The sequence below is a fragment of the Rhynchophorus ferrugineus genome, unplaced genomic scaffold (genome assembly GCF_030347505.1).
Source record: "Rhynchophorus ferrugineus isolate W39M unplaced genomic scaffold, kcgeb_rfMv2 rfM3, whole genome shotgun sequence".
NCBI lineage: Eukaryota > Metazoa > Arthropoda > Insecta > Coleoptera > Curculionidae > Rhynchophorus > Rhynchophorus ferrugineus.
The window spans coordinates 50327255-50346299 of NW_027472582.1; the positions used below are offsets into that span (position 1 = coordinate 50327255).

The window sequence follows — 19045 nt, forward strand, 5'->3', positions numbered from 1 at the left end:
AGAATATAGCTGAGCATACTTTTTTACTTTCGTAGGCTTTTTCTATTATTTTGGGGACCTGGTCATTTGTTGAATGCTTATTATTAAACCCAAACTGGTGTGCTGGTATTAGGATTTCCTCTCTATGAACCATTTATATTTAAACTGTAAATATAAACTGTATAATTATAGGCTGTCTAATTCAATTCAAAGAGAGACGTAAGTTAATGCTGTTATATATTTGTCGATATTTATGGTGAAATATGCATTGGTTTTGATTATCTAGAAGCGATCATTTCGATTTTATGGATAAATAACAATTCCTGAAAAAAATGACAGGCAATCTCAATAATAGATGGGAGATTTTTAAAGTTCGGCTCAATTAAATGAAATATACAAAAACAGGAAACGTGTTATGTGGAAAACATACATTAGTTGAATGATAAATAAATGAAAATGTAGAAAACAGGGTGCGATAGTGTGAATTCTCGTCACCAAAGATAAACATTAAACTAAAATATTTATCATTATTAATATATAATATAATGTCTTATAAATGCGATCAAAGATATGCTCGCACGTGTATCGGAAACCACGACAGGTAGGCCAATACTTCCTTCAATTCAGTTTATCATCTTTGGAACACAATTACTAATTTAAATAATTTGTTATTGTAATTTATGTAGCTTTTTTATGATTTAAGAAAGAATGTGATTACTTGTTTTCTAATTTATTACAGATTTTATTTTTTGAACTTGTTTTACACAGAAGAGTCTATGTTTTGTGTAAAATTATAGGTTCAGTAGGTCCTTTTGTTTAAAAAGGCGATTGTCCCTGGAATTAACCATAAAATTATGTTACACGCTCGGGTAAGCACTCTAATCATGAAAATAGCCGTACTAAACAGTTAATATGAAAATTTCGTTTCCGGAATGAAAAATACGATCGCTTAAATCTTAAAACGCGGACTGGTAAATTGAAATATTGGAATTCCTCGGAATTTTTTCCTATTTTTGCCTCGTTTAATCGCCGAGCCGTACATAACGACCTTTAGAAACAGCCATCCGGGCTTATTTTAAAATGCCATTGACAAACTTTTATTGCGTTTATTATAAATAAATCATTAACGTGTTAATCCCGCAAGAATGCTTCTTTGTTTTGCCTGTTTTTTATTTATTAACGATTCGTTTATACTCTAGCATGAACATGTTTGTATCTTCTATTGAATATTGATTTTTAGATTTATAACTTTAGGACAATAGTTTTAAAGAAGTTTATTTTAATTTTAAGATTTACCATAATTTTGTACATCATTACATTACCCACTATTGCCTATTGCTAGCCACCATTTGAGTTATGACAAGTCACGGTTTAAACCAAATCCTCTTCATTATATGGAGTGTATTCTATATTAATGAAGAGTAGTGGCGACTTCTTGGAGTCTTTATGTGAACATATTTTGTGCTTACCCATTGCAACCCTATTATATAAACGAATCCCTTAAAATATAAATAAATCACTCGTCGTACTACGTCATCGAATAATATACCCTTATCCTAGATTATCCAGTGGATATTAGTCGCACTAGGTAATAGGTCTCTGCTGAACAACCGACCTAAGGGATGTATCTCGTTTGGATAACTTTCAGTTAAAAATCAATTATGAGTATCGACTGTATTTATGTCTGTCTATTTGTTGTAATAATGATTTTCTAATGATCTTCTGAAGTATTTAATCAAATTTTCATGCAATAGCTTGTACGGAATGGTTGTCTAAGATCTGGTGTCTCCAAAACCAACAAAGAACAACAAAGCTAATGCAATCGACCTTTAGCCTTACACCCTGAACTGCGGTTGAAGCTTTGCTAGAAATCAACGAACCGTGAGTGCTTCCAAATTCTAATAATTCATGTCTAGATCATTTTGAGCACCTCGAATTCACCTTTGGTAAATTTCATTTATATTAAAATATGTAAAGTATCCTCGGAGTAACGGTGGAACGATTGCCAATCTAATGTCGATCTGTCTTCTTATGATATTCATTTATGTTATGAAACATGTTGAGTGAATATAATACATTATTAATTTATTCAAATACCATTTCCGTTACTACTACCATACTACTTTAATATTAACCGAATCTTTATAAAACAAACTATATGTCATATAATACCATCATATCATATCATCATATCATATCATCATATCATCATATCATCATATCATCATATCATCATATCATCATATCATCATATCATCATATCATCATATCATCATATCATCATATCATCATATCATCATATCATCATATCATCATATCGTCATATCGTCATATCGTCATATCGTCATATCATCATATCATCATATCATCATATCATCATATCATCATATCATCTTATCATCATATCATCATATCATCATATCATCATATCATCATATCATCATATCATCATATCATCATATCATCATATCATCATATCATCATATCATCATATCATCATATCATCATATCATCATATCATCATATCATCATATCATCATATCATCATATCATCATATCATCATATCATCATATCATCATATCATCATATCATCAGTAGTATGGTAGTAGTAACGGAAATGGTACTTGAATAAATAATATCATATCATATCATATCATCATATCATATCATCATATCATATCATCATATCATATCATATCATCATATCATATCATATCATATCATATCATATCATATCATATCATATCATATCATATGTATCGTATCGTATCGTATCGTATCGTATCGTATCGTATCGTATCGTATCGTATCGTATCGTATCGTATCGTATCGTATCGTATCGTATCGTATCGTATCGTATCGTATCGTATCGTATCGTATCGTATCGTATCGTATCGTATCGTATCGTATCGTATCGTATCGTATCGTATCGTATCGTATCGTATCGTATCGTATCGTATCGTATCGTATCGTATCGTATCGTATCGTATCGTATCGTATCGTATCGTATCGTATCGTATCGTATCGTATCGTATCGTATCGTATCGTATCGTATCGTATCGTATCGTATCGTATCGTATCGTATCGTATCGTATCGTATCGTATCGTATCGTATCGTATCGTATCGTATCGTATCGTATCGTATCGTATCGTATCGTATCGTACTCTGTCGGTTTTACTATCTCTGGTGTTTCAATCTAGATAATTCACTATTACATTTGAATTATGTCGTAAGAATAGGTAGTTTTTATTTTAAATTAGGTTCTGTAATATTCAAAACTGATCAGAACACATTCAATACACTTTAATAAAATGAGATAAGGAGGAGAGCAAAATTTAATGACAGAGTCTTAACAATAAGACGCAAGAGCGATAGAACATAAGTATACTATTTGCAATGCGTTAGTGTTTCTTGTAAACCACGATAATTTATTAATTTCTTATGTATTTTATAATATTTTTCTTTCTTCAGTAGAAAACTAAAATACTAGATGCGCCATAGGAATATTTTCGCTATTATATTTACATTAATTTGTTAAAATTCATTCTGGGGGCTGAGAAAGTGATAAAGACAATACAGATACGTTTCCCCTAACGATTTTAGTATATATTTAAGTAATCCTTTATTAGAAATTTCAGTATAATAACGTAAATAAAAATCTTATACTATAAAAAATTAAAAACTGTATATGTGTGTTTTCCTATCTATACTGCTTCGATAGCTAACAAATGGAAACGCTATTAGAGCCTTTTTGTTTCTATTTGTTAGAGTAAATAATTAGTAATCTGGTGTTATTGTCTTCCATTCATAAACGCCTTGGCTAATCACAATTGAACTTCAATTAGCTTTAAATTTTAAAATAGTCACAGTATTTAACATATTTGTTGCCATTTGACTATATACAATTAACTACATAATACAATGTAGACTAAGTTCTACTCTATCTACATTACTAAATATGTAAACATTTACAGCTAACCATATAGTACATTAAAGTGAAACAGGTCTAATTTATGTATAAAAACTTACTAACATACTAACATAACATAATTTTATACCAACATGGTGGACATACAGCCAGCTACACTCTTAGAGAATATTATAATTTCCAAAAACCTTGCCCCTATCAACGGATGTACAAATGGAGACAATAATGACTTATGATAAATGAAACCTATGTTAAATAAATACCCATCAGATATAGAATACAAGTCCAAGATTGCGAGAAACCCTGCTGTTGCTGAAATCGAAAAGGAAATAGAGTAATTTTTTTTGTTGGACTTGGGATTAGAGACATATAGATGTTACGTAATGATAGGAATGATACCTATGTGTGATTTGGAATTAGAAACATATTTTGTCCCATCTGATTACCACTTGTGACTCGGACTGTAAATTTCCCTTGGATTAATTTTTCATTTAGAAATATAAAAAGTTATATTCTTAATGTGACTTTAACACAAACGCTTAATGGACATGTTACGTAATGATAAGAATGATACCTAAGATAACAGTGTGCCAAATAAGTTGTGGTGCATAGGAATCCGGGAATGTATACAGATTTTGTCTCATCTGATTACCACTTGTGACTCGGACTGTAAAATTCCCTTGGATTAATTTTTCATTTAGAAATATAAGAGGTTATGTTCTACAGTGACTTTAACATAAACGCTCTTAATGAGTAATGATCCAGACGGTACATACCATACTCTTATACTTAATTGGTGTTTGAAATTTGTACAAATAAGTTAGCTTTGAACAAGGAAAAACAGATTATTTTTCAAGATAATATTTAACATTTATTTCTATTTCCTTACATTAATTAGGTATACACTTTATAAAACTATCGTTGATGCCTATTATTATATAATGCCTTTTTCAAATAGGGAGGTTATGTTAATTTTAATAATTCTCATAATTTGTAAATGTCTCTGCATTTTGTATCTTCTTGTCTCATAAATAGTTGCTAATTCTAATAAATTTATTAAAATTTGTTCAATACTTCTAAGCTCCTGTCACCAAGATTCTATCTTGTTATTAACATTGTTTGTTGGCTTCAATAATAGTGTAGAACCTTCTCATACCATAACACCAGAAATGACCAGAAATTTGTCATTCCAGCTTTCATCCGTAGCTCTATGATAAATTAATTATACTATATCTTTTTACATTAAGAAACATATAGTAATCACTTCTCTCAGTATTCCCCATTAAAGTATATTAAAGTATATTAACATCCTAAATTGGCCTACAGTGGTTTATCGATTTTTTGAGCCTATTCTCTTAGCTCATAGTGGGAGTTGTAAAAATACTCTTACTGGAGAGGATATTTCAAATCGTACAGATGAGAAATAAAGGTGTTCATAATATTGCTACCTATTATATTCCTTGTAAAACTTCTTTGCCATGAAATATTAGCACTTTTTATCATGCAAATTTACAGTCGCATTAATTAAAGCTTATCGCGTTACTTTTTTAGTTTGTCTGTCGACGGTCTTTTCTAAGTTCCCGTATCTGTCTAAGAGTTAAGCAAACTCGATCGCAGAGTTAATGGGTTGTCCTTTCTACAGTTCTACCTGTGCTCCACGCGGCAAAACGTCGCAGACGCTTTTCTATTTCGTTTAACGTTTTCCAGAAAATGGAAATAGTTTCACTGGAATGGCGAAAGAGAATGTTATCTTAAAGACGAGCCATACCTGCCCAATGTTATCTATCAGATATTTATAATTCGAAATTTTCATGCATATTGAGTGTTATTTTAATATATATTTGGAAATGTGAGATATTTACATTTGTTGCTTAACAATATTCAATAATAGTAAAAATATTGCAAATAGTACTGCAATTTAATAATATTTGTTTCAATAATCTTTTGTATTTTCGTCGCTTTTAATTGTATCATAAATACGCGTTTACCAACATAGAAACATACTAAAACCCAGTTGAATAAAAAAATAATGCAGTCTCTAAATGTAATATTATTTTACTGTATATATTTTTTATTATAATGATAATATGAAAATATTAAATAATTTTTTTCTGTATATAACAATATATTACTTCAAAATGACTATTGGTAACACTAGTTGTTAGACTAATACTTGTTAAAACCATTATTGAGACTATATTTTAAAAAGTTTGAATATCATAATAATAAAGCTCATTTACTGTTCATATTTTCTTAACCAAATATAACATATTAAATATTTAAATCTTTCTTCTCATCATTAATCCATAGCTGGTACAATTCTCAAACAATAGATTGTTGTTGGTGACGTATGTTGTAGGAATACTCATCATATATAGAAACTCTATCTCCATCTAGCCAAAACATTCGACGCAGATTATGTGGGTATTTTGAATTTGAACACCCTAAATTGTGTTAAAGAGGATCGTTGCTTTTCTCTATTGTTTGAGATGTTTAAGATTTGGCCTTGTATATGTAAACCTGATGTTTAGAACAAAGATTTGTTATAATTTAACTGTAACGTAAAATGTTCTGCTTCAATGAAACTTATCATTTGATATTGATTTTAGTTTAGTAACTTTATCCATCGCTATATTTTCTTCTAAGGGTTTTCCAGTTCAACCATTATGTCTTAGAATGGTATAAATGAAAATCTCTATTCGATACAATGCTTAACCTTGAAAATATTGCTTTATAGAAGTTATTGACATTCAAAAAGATTTTGCTATTGTACAAAATTATATTATCGAAAACGAAATCAATATTGTGTGTATCTGAAAAAGTCTTAAGTTGGTTTGTCTCCTAAATCATCTCCTAACAAAATGCACACAGTACGACGTGAAAGAAATGCTAAAAAACTATATTGTAAAACTATATAAAGTATAAAAATATATTGGTTGCTTGTAAGAAACATTTGTAAGTGTATATTGATTCAAACTAAATCTCTGAGAATCATTGTGGACCTACCTAGCATTATGGGAACACATAAGACCTTCAGATTCCAACAGTCATAGAGAAAATCAAGACATTTGCTATAAGACAAAGGGAATGTTTCCACTCTCATATTAACGACGAAGAGCTGTGAGAAAGATAAAACTGAACAAAGACGTAGAATCAAGAAAACCGGGCCTTGCGAGTTTGTGTAGTTATGTATTGAAGTGTACTGTACTGTAGTGATAAGTGCCTAGTTTTCAATTACTGATAGCATTGTCTCATGCTGTTTGGTAGTTAAGTAAAAATAATGTTCACTACTTAAAAGATTTAACAAAGTGTATCATTTCAAAATGTTTCTGTTTATTGTCCATTTTTCGGGGATTTCAAAAAACTTTTGCGAAAGAAAAATTTTGGACCAGAGAATGAATTGAAGAATAGTTTTTAAGTTTTATTTTGATAATATTTCCAAGGGACGGTTAATCGTATTATCGTGAAAGACGATCTTCATAATTATATGTATAGATTCGATATCTTTTCTCTAGATAAAATAGCAGTTTTTCAATTAGTGTTACTGAATCTCCCACAATGTAGAGTCGCTAGCCAAGAAATGCTTAGCTCTTAATTTCGATAATAATTATATCTATTGTTTAATTTTAATAAATATGCTGTCGATCAATTATTTTAGAAACTTATGGTGATGTTGTTGCGTCATATCCCAATAGTTGGATCTGGTTTCAACTATTTTAAAGTGATGATTTAACAATATCTAAAAAACAATCTATCAAAAAAAACAAAATATCAATAATTGTGGCTTGACCCTCGTATTAGGTAACTGAGGTATTAAAATAGCCTTATCCTTTTAAAAAGACTGTAGCTTCTTTAAAGGTATGCAAATCATTCGTTTTTAGTTTAATTTTACGCTATATGCTATAATTTATGGCCCAGATGAACCTATAAATCTATGTTGTTAATTAAAGAGACAAGAATTATAGTAATAGCTTCAATGAATTCCATTGCTATTTGCATAATAGTGCGCCGACTTTAACCGTTTTGCCGTAAAAAGACGACTTTTAAACTGACGCCAAATTGTATTCCCACCATTAATAAGGACGTTCAAGCGGGGCACTTACGTCTGCTGTTACGCCTGGAATGGGAAAGAACTTTATGCTGGGTTGCTCCGCCGGTATATATCTGTAGAATTCCCGGCTGCCTCTGTACCATTTCACCGAATAGAGGACGTCGTCTTCGAGGTCGTAGGTGCATCTCAGGGTCGATTTGTCTTTGTATTGCACGACGTCGGGTTCTATGAAGAGGGCGACGTTCTTCAGACATAATGCATCTGGAAAAGACCGAGAATGTTTATTGTTCGTTATTTTTCGAAAGGAAAGCACATTCAAAGGACGACAGTGAATATTTTTGCTTTGATAAATGCGTCGTTTGCGGTGCAATTTTGTAATCTTATGAATAAAGGATCTGCTGGGAAGGATATAGTTGTACAAAGGGTCAAAATTATGTACTTTTTTAGTAAAATGACACATTTTCAGAGACTTAACTGTAAGTTGGCTTAACTTTGTATGTGAACAAATACATTTTCAATTCAAACGTTTGAAATATTAAGATTTTTTATTTTATCTAGTTCTTATGTGAGGAAAAGGAATGTTCTCCTTGCATTCTTAACATATTTATACGATTGTAGAGTTTATTGTGCGTACGTAGCTCAAAAATTACATATAAAAAAATATTATGTATTTTGTACTACAAAAATAGAAACAATTAAAGGGTAACATAGCATTTGCCAATATTTGAAGGGACGTAAATAAAATAAAATAAAATATATTTACACTTTGTTTTATATATTTTAAAGTCTCCTTTTACCAACTATGAGTTTATCCGGACTTGACCTAAAGATTAACGTTGGCTCCGAACCATGGTCCTCAGCATTAAACCTACAGACTGGCGAGTGACCAACGTTAGAAATAATCCCAGAAGACATCCGGTCTTACCCAGCCTGGTTACTGGCGTGACTGGGAACATTTTCCTTGTCGGATTTTACACTCTTGCCTAGAACAATTACAAATTTTAAATAATCCCAAATATAAATTTACGACCATCGGGACTATCGTAACAGTAGGAGGACCGCCCAATCGCCTTTACCACTGCGCCACCAAGCCGGCTATTTACACTTTTTATAAAGTAAAAAGATTCACAGGTTGTACAGAGTCTGTTGAAATGTTTCTTAATTTTAATAATTCCTGGCTAGGTGTTTTTGAGCATCTTATATCCACCTTTTCTGACCTTACAGCTTCAAATACGATACTATTTCCCGAACTCTACTTAAACTTTTAAAAACTTTTATTTTACCATAAAATAGTATTTTATTTTATGGATAGATGACTGATGGAAAGAGACTCGTTGAAGGGTGATAAAAAATGATACTAGGCGTTTTTATCTATTAGAAACCAAATCAAACCCATCTCAGTCTTTAAGTCATCCAGACCTAAAACTTATGGGTCCCAGATTAACATGCAGTCCGTAGCCAGTACAGTAAAATTGACGCGATGTAACCTATACATAGTCTATCCAAAGAAGTTTTGAATATACCTCTAAATTTATAACGTCGCAATGTTGCCGAATCAACTCGGAGTTTTAGATTATTTTTGTCTTTTATATATATATAATTCTAGTCTAACTAAAATAATGAAACAAAAATGTTATAAAATATAATTTATTTTAGCATTACTGTACATCTAATGCATATCTTATCGAATAATTTAAACTACAGTTAAATATATAGCCACAAAAATTTATAGGTTAGAGTTGTTTCATTATATTTATATTGCAACCTTTTCCTCATACTCATGAGCTAGAGTTCTAGGAGGGTTGCTTTATGTAAATGGTATCCCCTGGTAAATAACAATTCTATATCCAAATAATGTATTTTACTTTTATTAAAGAGCATATTTATTTTCATGTTTAGATCTTGTTTCTCCTAATGGTGTATTTCCTTGTCAAGTCATTTTGATATCACTGTATTTTTTTGTTTCTTTTGTTACTACCTGCGTACACCATCCTTGATAAAATTAATTACTGAATTCTCCCTAACGTATATACCATATCTAGAAAACAGGTAGTATTCATCTTCTCTTTATATATTCTTACATCATGCTCATGTATAATTCTGAACAATTACATATTTATCTATGAACATAAATCGTTCATACTGTACATTATAACTTCCTACAGTAATCGTATATCAATTACATACTCGCCTTTAGCTGTTTCCACTCACATTACCTCGTCATGGAAATTGTTAGCATTGAGTCATAATCGCATATTCAGAATGTTTAATTCAAGTGAATAACTAGCTCTTAATTTAAAATCTATCTAACAATTGTTTACAGTTTCATCTTTTGTCAATTACATCTTGTGTCTCATAGAGTTTGGATGAAAAACCGAAGGTGTTATTAACCATTCCTGTTACCAGCATCTGCAATTAATTGTTAATAAAAGTTATGACTAAGAAAACCTAACTAATTGTTATTGCAACCTTTACCTTTTTCCATCAACTTTTGTTATCTTAAGACAAATTTTATTATCATCTTGGCATGAGTGACCATTATGTTGGCCCCATTTTGAAATACCTACGTCTTATCTAAATACATTAATTGAATAAATAAGTTACTCTTGATTTTATTATATGCTTTTTAGAATTGCATTATTTTAAAAGCAATGCCTTAAAGTTCCATTCCTCTTCTAGGCCTCTTCCATACTTTTGAAACTAACAGTTTCCTCTGAAATAATTGTATTAAATTATGTTTGTATTGAAAAAATTACTTACTGTTTTTGTACATTTAAACATATTTAATCTTTGATCGAGTTAACATCCAGCTGTTCTTGATTCGTTACCCGCCTCTTATGAGGACAATTTTTTTTCGGTGTAATGACCATGCCCATACTATTATTCAGTGCAATTGCAACACGCTAAACATATTTTCAATAAAAACTGCAGCAACTTAATACTTAAGAGTAAAAATGTTTACCTCTTTACAAATTTTATGACAAAAGGAAGCCTCTATTATTTAGTTCCTGTTCGAAGCAACTGATTAGAGAGGCAATCTGTCTGGCATCGGCATTTTTAATTAAAGTAACAATAAGCAGCGATTTGAAATTTATCAAAACAAGCAAAACGTTAAATCAACCTTTGCCGATTTATAACCTTTTTTCACAATTGTTTTGAAGAACACGTTTAACAACCGGGCGACTTTCACAGGCTAGTTCGGTTACATCTTCGAACCTATCAGACAATATTGTGTCTCCGTTTAACTAAAATAAAATGAGAGGGAACGTATTGTCTAGTTCTAAAACAAAATTACAAATTACGGCAGGTAATACATTGAATATCTTGATAGCGTATATATACATATATTATTTAACACTAACTAAAACAATGTTTATACTGAAATTATTTCATTCATATTAAAACACAGTTGTCTTAAAAGGACGCCAATTATTTTCTATACTTTAAAACAGTATTTATGTAAATTAAATTGTTTTGTTTGAAATACCTCATATTTCATAACTGATCTTATCTTTTAAGATCGCTCAATTAACTGAACTCATTTTGACTTAAAACAATTCTGAAACAAGTTTTTTAAGATATATTCCCCTGGATGTATTCTTATCCTTCGTTGCTTTCTACAGATAGAAGAGTGTGAACTTATACAATGTTTTGAAAATGAATACTTTTTACATTATAGAAAATTATGGAACAAGTAGGACAGTTTCAATTGATTTCACGTCAGGTTTTATGGTTTCTATGAAAAAGATTCAAAACACAATTCGTTCTATTTCGTCAATATTTTCACCAACTTGTTAGTCGGCGCATTCTTGTTGTTTCACTAAAGCTACTGTAACCTTTCAACTAAATGTTAGTTTACCATGAAATTTTTACCGGTGTTCTTATATGTTTAGAAAGGTTGAAGGTAACGTAATCTATATGTCTGTTTTAAATAAATTATTTCATATTTTCCAAGCCTATCCTCTTAAGAGCATGCCCTTAAGTGAATTTTTCAAAATTTGGAATTATTCTCGGATATATTTAGTAATCTTGCATCTAAATAGCGACATATAAAATCGAACTGATTTTTTTTTGAAAATGACTACACTTTGAGATGGTTGAGATGATGTCTTATATTCAGGTTTTCCTAGTTTGTGAGAAGGACAACGCCAAATTTTAAGTAAATTGGATCTGTAGAGCTTAGATATCATATCAACTGTCTAGAGAGAAGCTGCTTCGAGAAAAACGAGTTTATGATAAAACGGGTATATCTCCGAAAAAATATAATCTTTCAGAAATTCTCTTAAAGTGAATTATTTCACTGAGTTAAATTTCAATTAATTCAAAAACCATATGGTTTGGTAATAGATCAATTATATTAGAAAACTGACAAAAATCTTAGGAGACATTGAAAGACACAGCAGGAACTCACCAATTATGGGAAAACTTTATGTAGTTAGATGCTAGACCGAGTAGTGAGTGATTAATAAATATTGGGTAATGAAATTTCAAATAATAACAAGATAAATAAATCAATGAACTTGTAGAAGCAACCTGATCGAATGTCTCGAAATTAACTTGAAAAATTATGTTATTAGGTTTTTTATAATATAATGTATGTCCTTGAGTTCCTTTTTTAATTAAAATATACCTAGTATTTTCGGTTATAAACATTATACCTCCGACGATTATTAAAACCAGAATGGATTTCAATCAATTATCTATAAATAGTCATCACCAAGCTTCGTAATTGTTTTGAACGACACGCAATCATTTATATTACCTCGTTCGAAACAATGTCTTACAAAATATTAACTGTCAACGCAATAGATCATTAACAGGCAACGGAAAACATTTCCCAAAACATGTTTTAATGAAATTATTATTAAGTTTCCATTTTGTTGAAACCGCAACGCACGAAATTATAAAAGCCTTGTCACCTCCAGCGTTCCCTACGACGTGTTTCAAATTTATATTCTCTTCGGTGGAAAACGAAAAAAAGGAGAAAATAAAGAAGTGGAAGGTTTTAAGTGGCACTAAAACGAAAGCCATGAAAAGTGTAATTTGTTTTTTATGGGCAGTTTTGTGAAAAAAAAGAACAAGAATTAAAACCGGCTGAAAAGAACGGTGGATTTTTTTTTGTGAAAGCTCTATTAATACAGACACGATCTGCTTGGGAAAGACGTAGGAGGTTAGCTCAGAGTTTCAAACCATTACTTTATATAACCGCTATAAAGAAGAACTGATAAAAATGTTTTTAATAAACGCTCATCAGCATCATCAGAAATTTAAGTTTCAACTGATTATGCTTCATTTTTCTTAATCGCTATCAATGGAGGTCTCCAAATTTATGTATATAAACATTATCTCACTATAATTATTTGACAATAACTTAATCTGATCTATTTATTCAACTAGTTAAATGGCTAGGTCTGGATCTTGTTCTGATGTCCACTTCATATATTCATAAAATTAGCATAGTTAAATATATGGTAGATTTTCATGTATATGCCTATTTATACTGTTATTGTATACAATAAATTAGCTTTTATTATTTTACTTCTATAAATAAGAAAAAAATAAATGGAAAAATCTTTGTTCCGTGAGGGAAGGAAATATAATTTTATATTTAAACATACAAGTTTTACGGATGAAAATAAAGAATTGATTTATGTTACCTATAATTACTAGTACAGAGAAGATAACCTATAGACTTAATTTTTCACATAATCAGTTTGCCTTCAATCACATTCTTGATTCAGAGTTTCGGTAGTCGTTAAAAGTACTTAATAATAAATTATGTTAAAGGGTACTTCAATTACATGAGGTAATATATATTTTTGTTTTATAAGCAGTTGCTATTTTGAAGCTCATTTATTAATATTATTCTTAGCTCATTTATTATTTTATTGTTGGACAAAAAGCTTTGCCTTTTAACGTTCATCCAAATCAGGAGGTTTCGTGGCATTAACCTCTAGTTTGCGAAATGGCAAATGGAAATGTTTTTTAAAAGGTTAATAAAATATGTAATCTTGCCCAATGGGTATTGTTGTGAATAATCGAAACATATTAATTTTTAGTACAGTGGGTTGGATATTAATTTCGTTTTCCTTATTTGCGCTTTGGCAATCTATCAAGAGAACAATGATCCATTGTGTTGTTCAAGTTCTGATTGATATGGTGTCTCTCTATATTTAGCCTCATGTGCTGTTATCCTTCCAGTCTACTTAAAATTAGAGCTAGCTCAATTTTTTGTTGTGAAAGTCTTCTTTAACATCTTAGCTGCCTGCTTGAATATCAATATATAATATAATTTATCTGAATTAAAATTAACTGCTGTAAAAAACGGAGAAGCAGAATGAAAATAAGCTAATAATAACGAAGATATGGTAAATATAAGGTGAAATGAGATAGATCAAAAACAAAGTTTGGAAATAAGTCGGGCAGTATATGAAGTGAACGAATTAAAGAATGTAATAAATGGATGCGTACGAATATTTCTATTAACGTAGTTTGGATGGAAACACGGAAGAGAACATGATTCACCGCAAAGGAAGGTTTTCAGTCTGGCTTGGAGAGTTGTTGATTAATTTACAGTTTCAGTATATTATAACATGTATTATAATATTTTACAATTTTAATATTATTACTGTATATGATTATGTATATCATGTTATGTAGTCATATCGACTATGTTGTTCCAAGGTCTTCTAATGTCTGAAGAACATATCTGTGTAAATTACATTACAAGTCCATTAGAATTGTAGAGTTTAAGATAGAAGCTGATAAGAAAAAAATGTCTAAAGCACGATAATCCTAAAATGGGTTTTTTCGCTAATTTATTAGGGCCTAAAAATGTGAAAAATTGATTTTTTCTACCTTGTTTTGACAGCGTTATATGACAAGTCGATTTGAATTTTTAGTGCAACCCCATATTTGCACCCCATAGGTCCAAATATTCTTTATAATTGTATTATAGATCAATTTGAGAGTATCTTACTACTAACCAGTATAATTGTTTTATTTTTTGTCTAACGTGATGCTTCCAATTTAATATACCGTCAAGATGGATTCCAAGGTATTTAGCTGATTCTGCTTGAGGAATCGGGCATCCATTTAGTTTTTAATTTTTTTTATAATTAAGTTTTTATTATTTCGCCTCAATACAAAATTAACGTGGACAGATTTGGAGCTATTAAGTTGAATTTTCCAATCATTCGTCCATTTGTAGATTTTGTTGACTGCCACTTGCACTTTTACTATTGCCCTAGGCAGGGCCTATATCTTTTGCCATAATAATTGTGTCGTCAGAAAAGGTTCTAAGAAGTGTCTCTTTTTTTGTTGGAATGTCAGCAGTGTAGAGCAGATTTTGACTATGAATATTAATTTTATTATTTCATATATTGCTTATGTATTAATTTATTTCGAAGTATGCGTATGACAACACGAATAATTCAAAGTTCTAATTATTTATATGTTATCAGTTTCATTCAAGGCTCTTCACCAATTTTGAAAATAATTATTTACATTAAATTAACATTTAACAATTTTAATAACTCTTATTAACTCCCTAGTAAAAATAGTCTTGGGTGATAAAAAGTAATTTTTCGTTAGTAATAAGGTCTTATACAAAAGGTTTCTGTAGTTCTTTGATGATTGATGTCTTGAAGGAAGCTGAAAGTTTACATCGTAGTGATGTTCGTCTATTATCAGAGAACCAGTACATAATTACAGAATACATAGGGCGAAAATATCGAAAATTTAATTAATTTCGTAGTGTTGCCACAAAACAACGAGATTTGTTACTGAAAATGTATAAAAAACTTAAACAAATTGGTAACCAACACAGTAGCTGATGACAAAACAAGATAGAATGCAACAGAATGCATTTTAATTTATAGAAATTGGATTAAAACGATGGACAATTATAAGAGGTGGGACGTATTAAGTGTACGGCCTCCATCTGCAATCAAATTCAGTCGGTATGAGACAAAGCGGGCGCAACTGCGAGCACATGATTAAAGCGAACTTGGTTTCGGTTTCAGCCGTTAACACATACATTACCTTAGCTGGAAATTAAATTTTATTTAACCTCCACCGTAATTCGGAAGTAACGAGGCTTTTATCGGCTTAAGTAAATCAACCGCTGCAGATAGGAACGATTCGTTTTAATTTATCGTCGGTATATTGTTGCCTTGATAAATATATGAATCACTTTATCGATTAAATTTACAGGACTTTTTTATTTTTTCATAGTTAAACTTGTATGACATCTTAAATTACATCTAATTTTTTTGTGTTAATTAATTTCACTGATGTGCCAATTTTACCATTTCGGAATAGACGAGAAGTGTAAGAAAATATTAAGGGGAACGTGTATATTCAGAACATTTCCTTTAACTGTCCGGTGTTTATTTTTAAATACAAATTGGTGGGCCGAGTTGAACTGCTTGCCTTCAATCTCTAAATTCAGTCTCTAACAATTTTGAGATGATTGGTAGTAACGATCCTGAACAATGTGATCTTTTATTGTTGGGCAATTTACTTGTTTTATCCGGTTACTACATAGGCACAACTATAGTTTATTCAAAGTTTTTTTAGTAGTGCGTCATGGATATTTGTGACGCCGAAATATTGCAATGTTGCCGCATCAACTCTGAGTTTTAGTTCAGTTTGACTTTGACATACAAGAAAATTTTAATCTAAATAAAATAATTGAACAAAAATGTTATCAAATATAATTTACTTTAACATTATAGCATCTGAAAACTACAGTTAATTATACAGCCACAATAATTTTAGGTAAGAGATAAAACTAATTAAAACACTACTGCAATAAAGAATTTTGCATACGTCTGATAAACGGACGGCGACCGGTTGTCAGACGCCCGCAAAATTATTCAAAATATTAATTATTATTACTAAAGATTAAAAACCGACAAACGTTATTTCAACGCTTTGATTATTTTGATAAATTTTAAATTTCTCCGTAATATATGACATCATTTCGTTTGGAAATTCCTAAAATAATAGATATTCAGCTTCTTCTTTTTGCCTTTAATTTCCGTTAGAGAGGTTATTATTGATGATATTAAAAAATATAAGTCCCTTCAATTTTATTGAAAATGTTAATTAGCGGGTTTCTGATGCGCTAAATATTAGTGTGGGTACTGTGAATAACATGGCTTACAATATTAAGAATAATGTGTTAGATTCACCCAAGAAAATCAGTCCACATACAAAGTGAGTGACGAATCTTGACCATCTTGATATTGGCTCTATTTGAGACCAAATATACGAAATGTATAACAACAGTAACTACACAAACTATTTTATCGTTAACATAATTTAATAAAATTATTTAAGAGAAAATTGTTTGTCTGAAAAGTATACACAAAAGAGTTAGGGATATGCAGCTTTTTGAGGGATCTAAGACATCTTTTTATTCACTTTTATAGGGCATAGGGTTTAAATTTTGTAAAGATAACCCTCGGAGAGGTTTAGTGGAACTTCCCCACATTGCCTTAAAAAGAATTCAATTTTTAAAGGCATAAAATAAAACCAAGGATAAACTATTTGAATATGTGCATCTTGATGAAACTTGAATATTTCAAAATGGTTCACTGTGGGACTCTTGGCAAGACAGTAACAAAAAAAGAGTAAAGAGAACAAACATTGATGGAGAAAGGTAAAAGTTACAATAGCATTCGATTAGGTTTTCTTGATCATTTTATTTATTATTAGTTAATTCGATATATATTGCTGGTCGAGAAAGATATTCCATCAAAAACTGTTTGGATATGTGAAAGGAAGCATTGTCAACCATAACACCCTCAGTTTGGATGAACTCGATAAGACATATAAAGGAAGTAATTTATAAATGGATTGAATTGGACAGTGATTCGGAAAGTGAAAATGACTGAAGGGAATTTCCGGGATATGTGATAATGTTGTGCAATGCTGGAAATTCCTGAGACAGAGTGATGAAAGCTGAAACAACTAAAGGTACGCACATAATTAATTGAATATAACTGTAGAAAATTCAATTGTTGGGCGTGAAAGATTTGTGTGCACATATATGATTGTAATTATTCAAAATTAAACATGAGCATTAGTATGCGACGAGAATGAATACTAACTGTTTTGTCGATATGGTAACTGTATTAGACAGAATTCAGTGATTAATATTATGAAGAATTGTGTACACAGACCGTAAAAGAAGAAATTAAATATAACGTGATACCAAGATGACTTGACAAGTAAACACACCATCGAAGGAAACAAGAACTAAACGCAAAAAGGTAAATATGCTCTAGAAAGAAAGTAAAATACGTTTCTCAGGTATGTAATTGTTAATTAGGTGGATTCGGCCTCCGGGAGGATACCACTACATAAAAAAATGGGCCTAGAATCTCTACCTAGAAAACAAATCTAACCTACAAACTATTACATCTATGTTCTTAATTGTAGTTTTAAGTCTTTTGATAATAAATGTTGATGCGGCAACATTGCAATGTTTCGACGTCACAAATATCCATGACACATTACTAAAAAAACTTTGAATAGTCTATACAATCGCAGGATAGCGTTCAATAGATGTGCAAGTTTCATTATGCCATTTCATATATTTTTATTAGATCGTAGCCTGCTGCCCTTCGGGTAGTAAAATTCTTCCGCATTTGATGGTCAAATTTTCTTTGATTTTCTGATCTGCATTTATATTCATATTAGGTTACTTATCACATCCATCAGCATGGTTGTTAAGTATTTACTAAGTACTCATCTACTAAAAAACGCTCAAATTGTCGAATTTTCGTATTATGGTCGATTTAACTCACGTGTGTCTTGAATTCAAATACACGAATTTTCTACTTGAGTTTTCAACCACGTGTATTTAGCATAGTTTTTTCAGCTGATGCTCTGTTTTGTTGTTGTTTTTTCTGTGCACTTTGTTTCAACAAGATATCTTATTTCTGTTGACCTTATCGGTAGTGTTTTGTTCTTTAGTACTGGGATATTACTTCGTGCTACTTTTTTGTAAAACAATTGCAAACAATTTTGCTTTGGTTCAGATTGTAATTCGAATTAGTTGTTCAATTGTTTGAA

General features: G+C 30.6%; 1 protein-coding gene across 1 annotated transcript in view; it reads right to left on the reverse strand.

Moving 5' to 3' along the window:
- Positions 1–19045, reverse strand: part of LOC143193248 (uncharacterized) — a 175725-nt gene that overhangs the window by 64004 nt on the left and 92676 nt on the right. The window contains exon 2 of the mRNA XM_076399329.1: positions 8013–8221. Within this exon, the coding sequence (XP_076255444.1) occupies positions 8013–8221 (209 nt within the window). The remainder of the gene's footprint in view (positions 1–8012; positions 8222–19045) is intronic.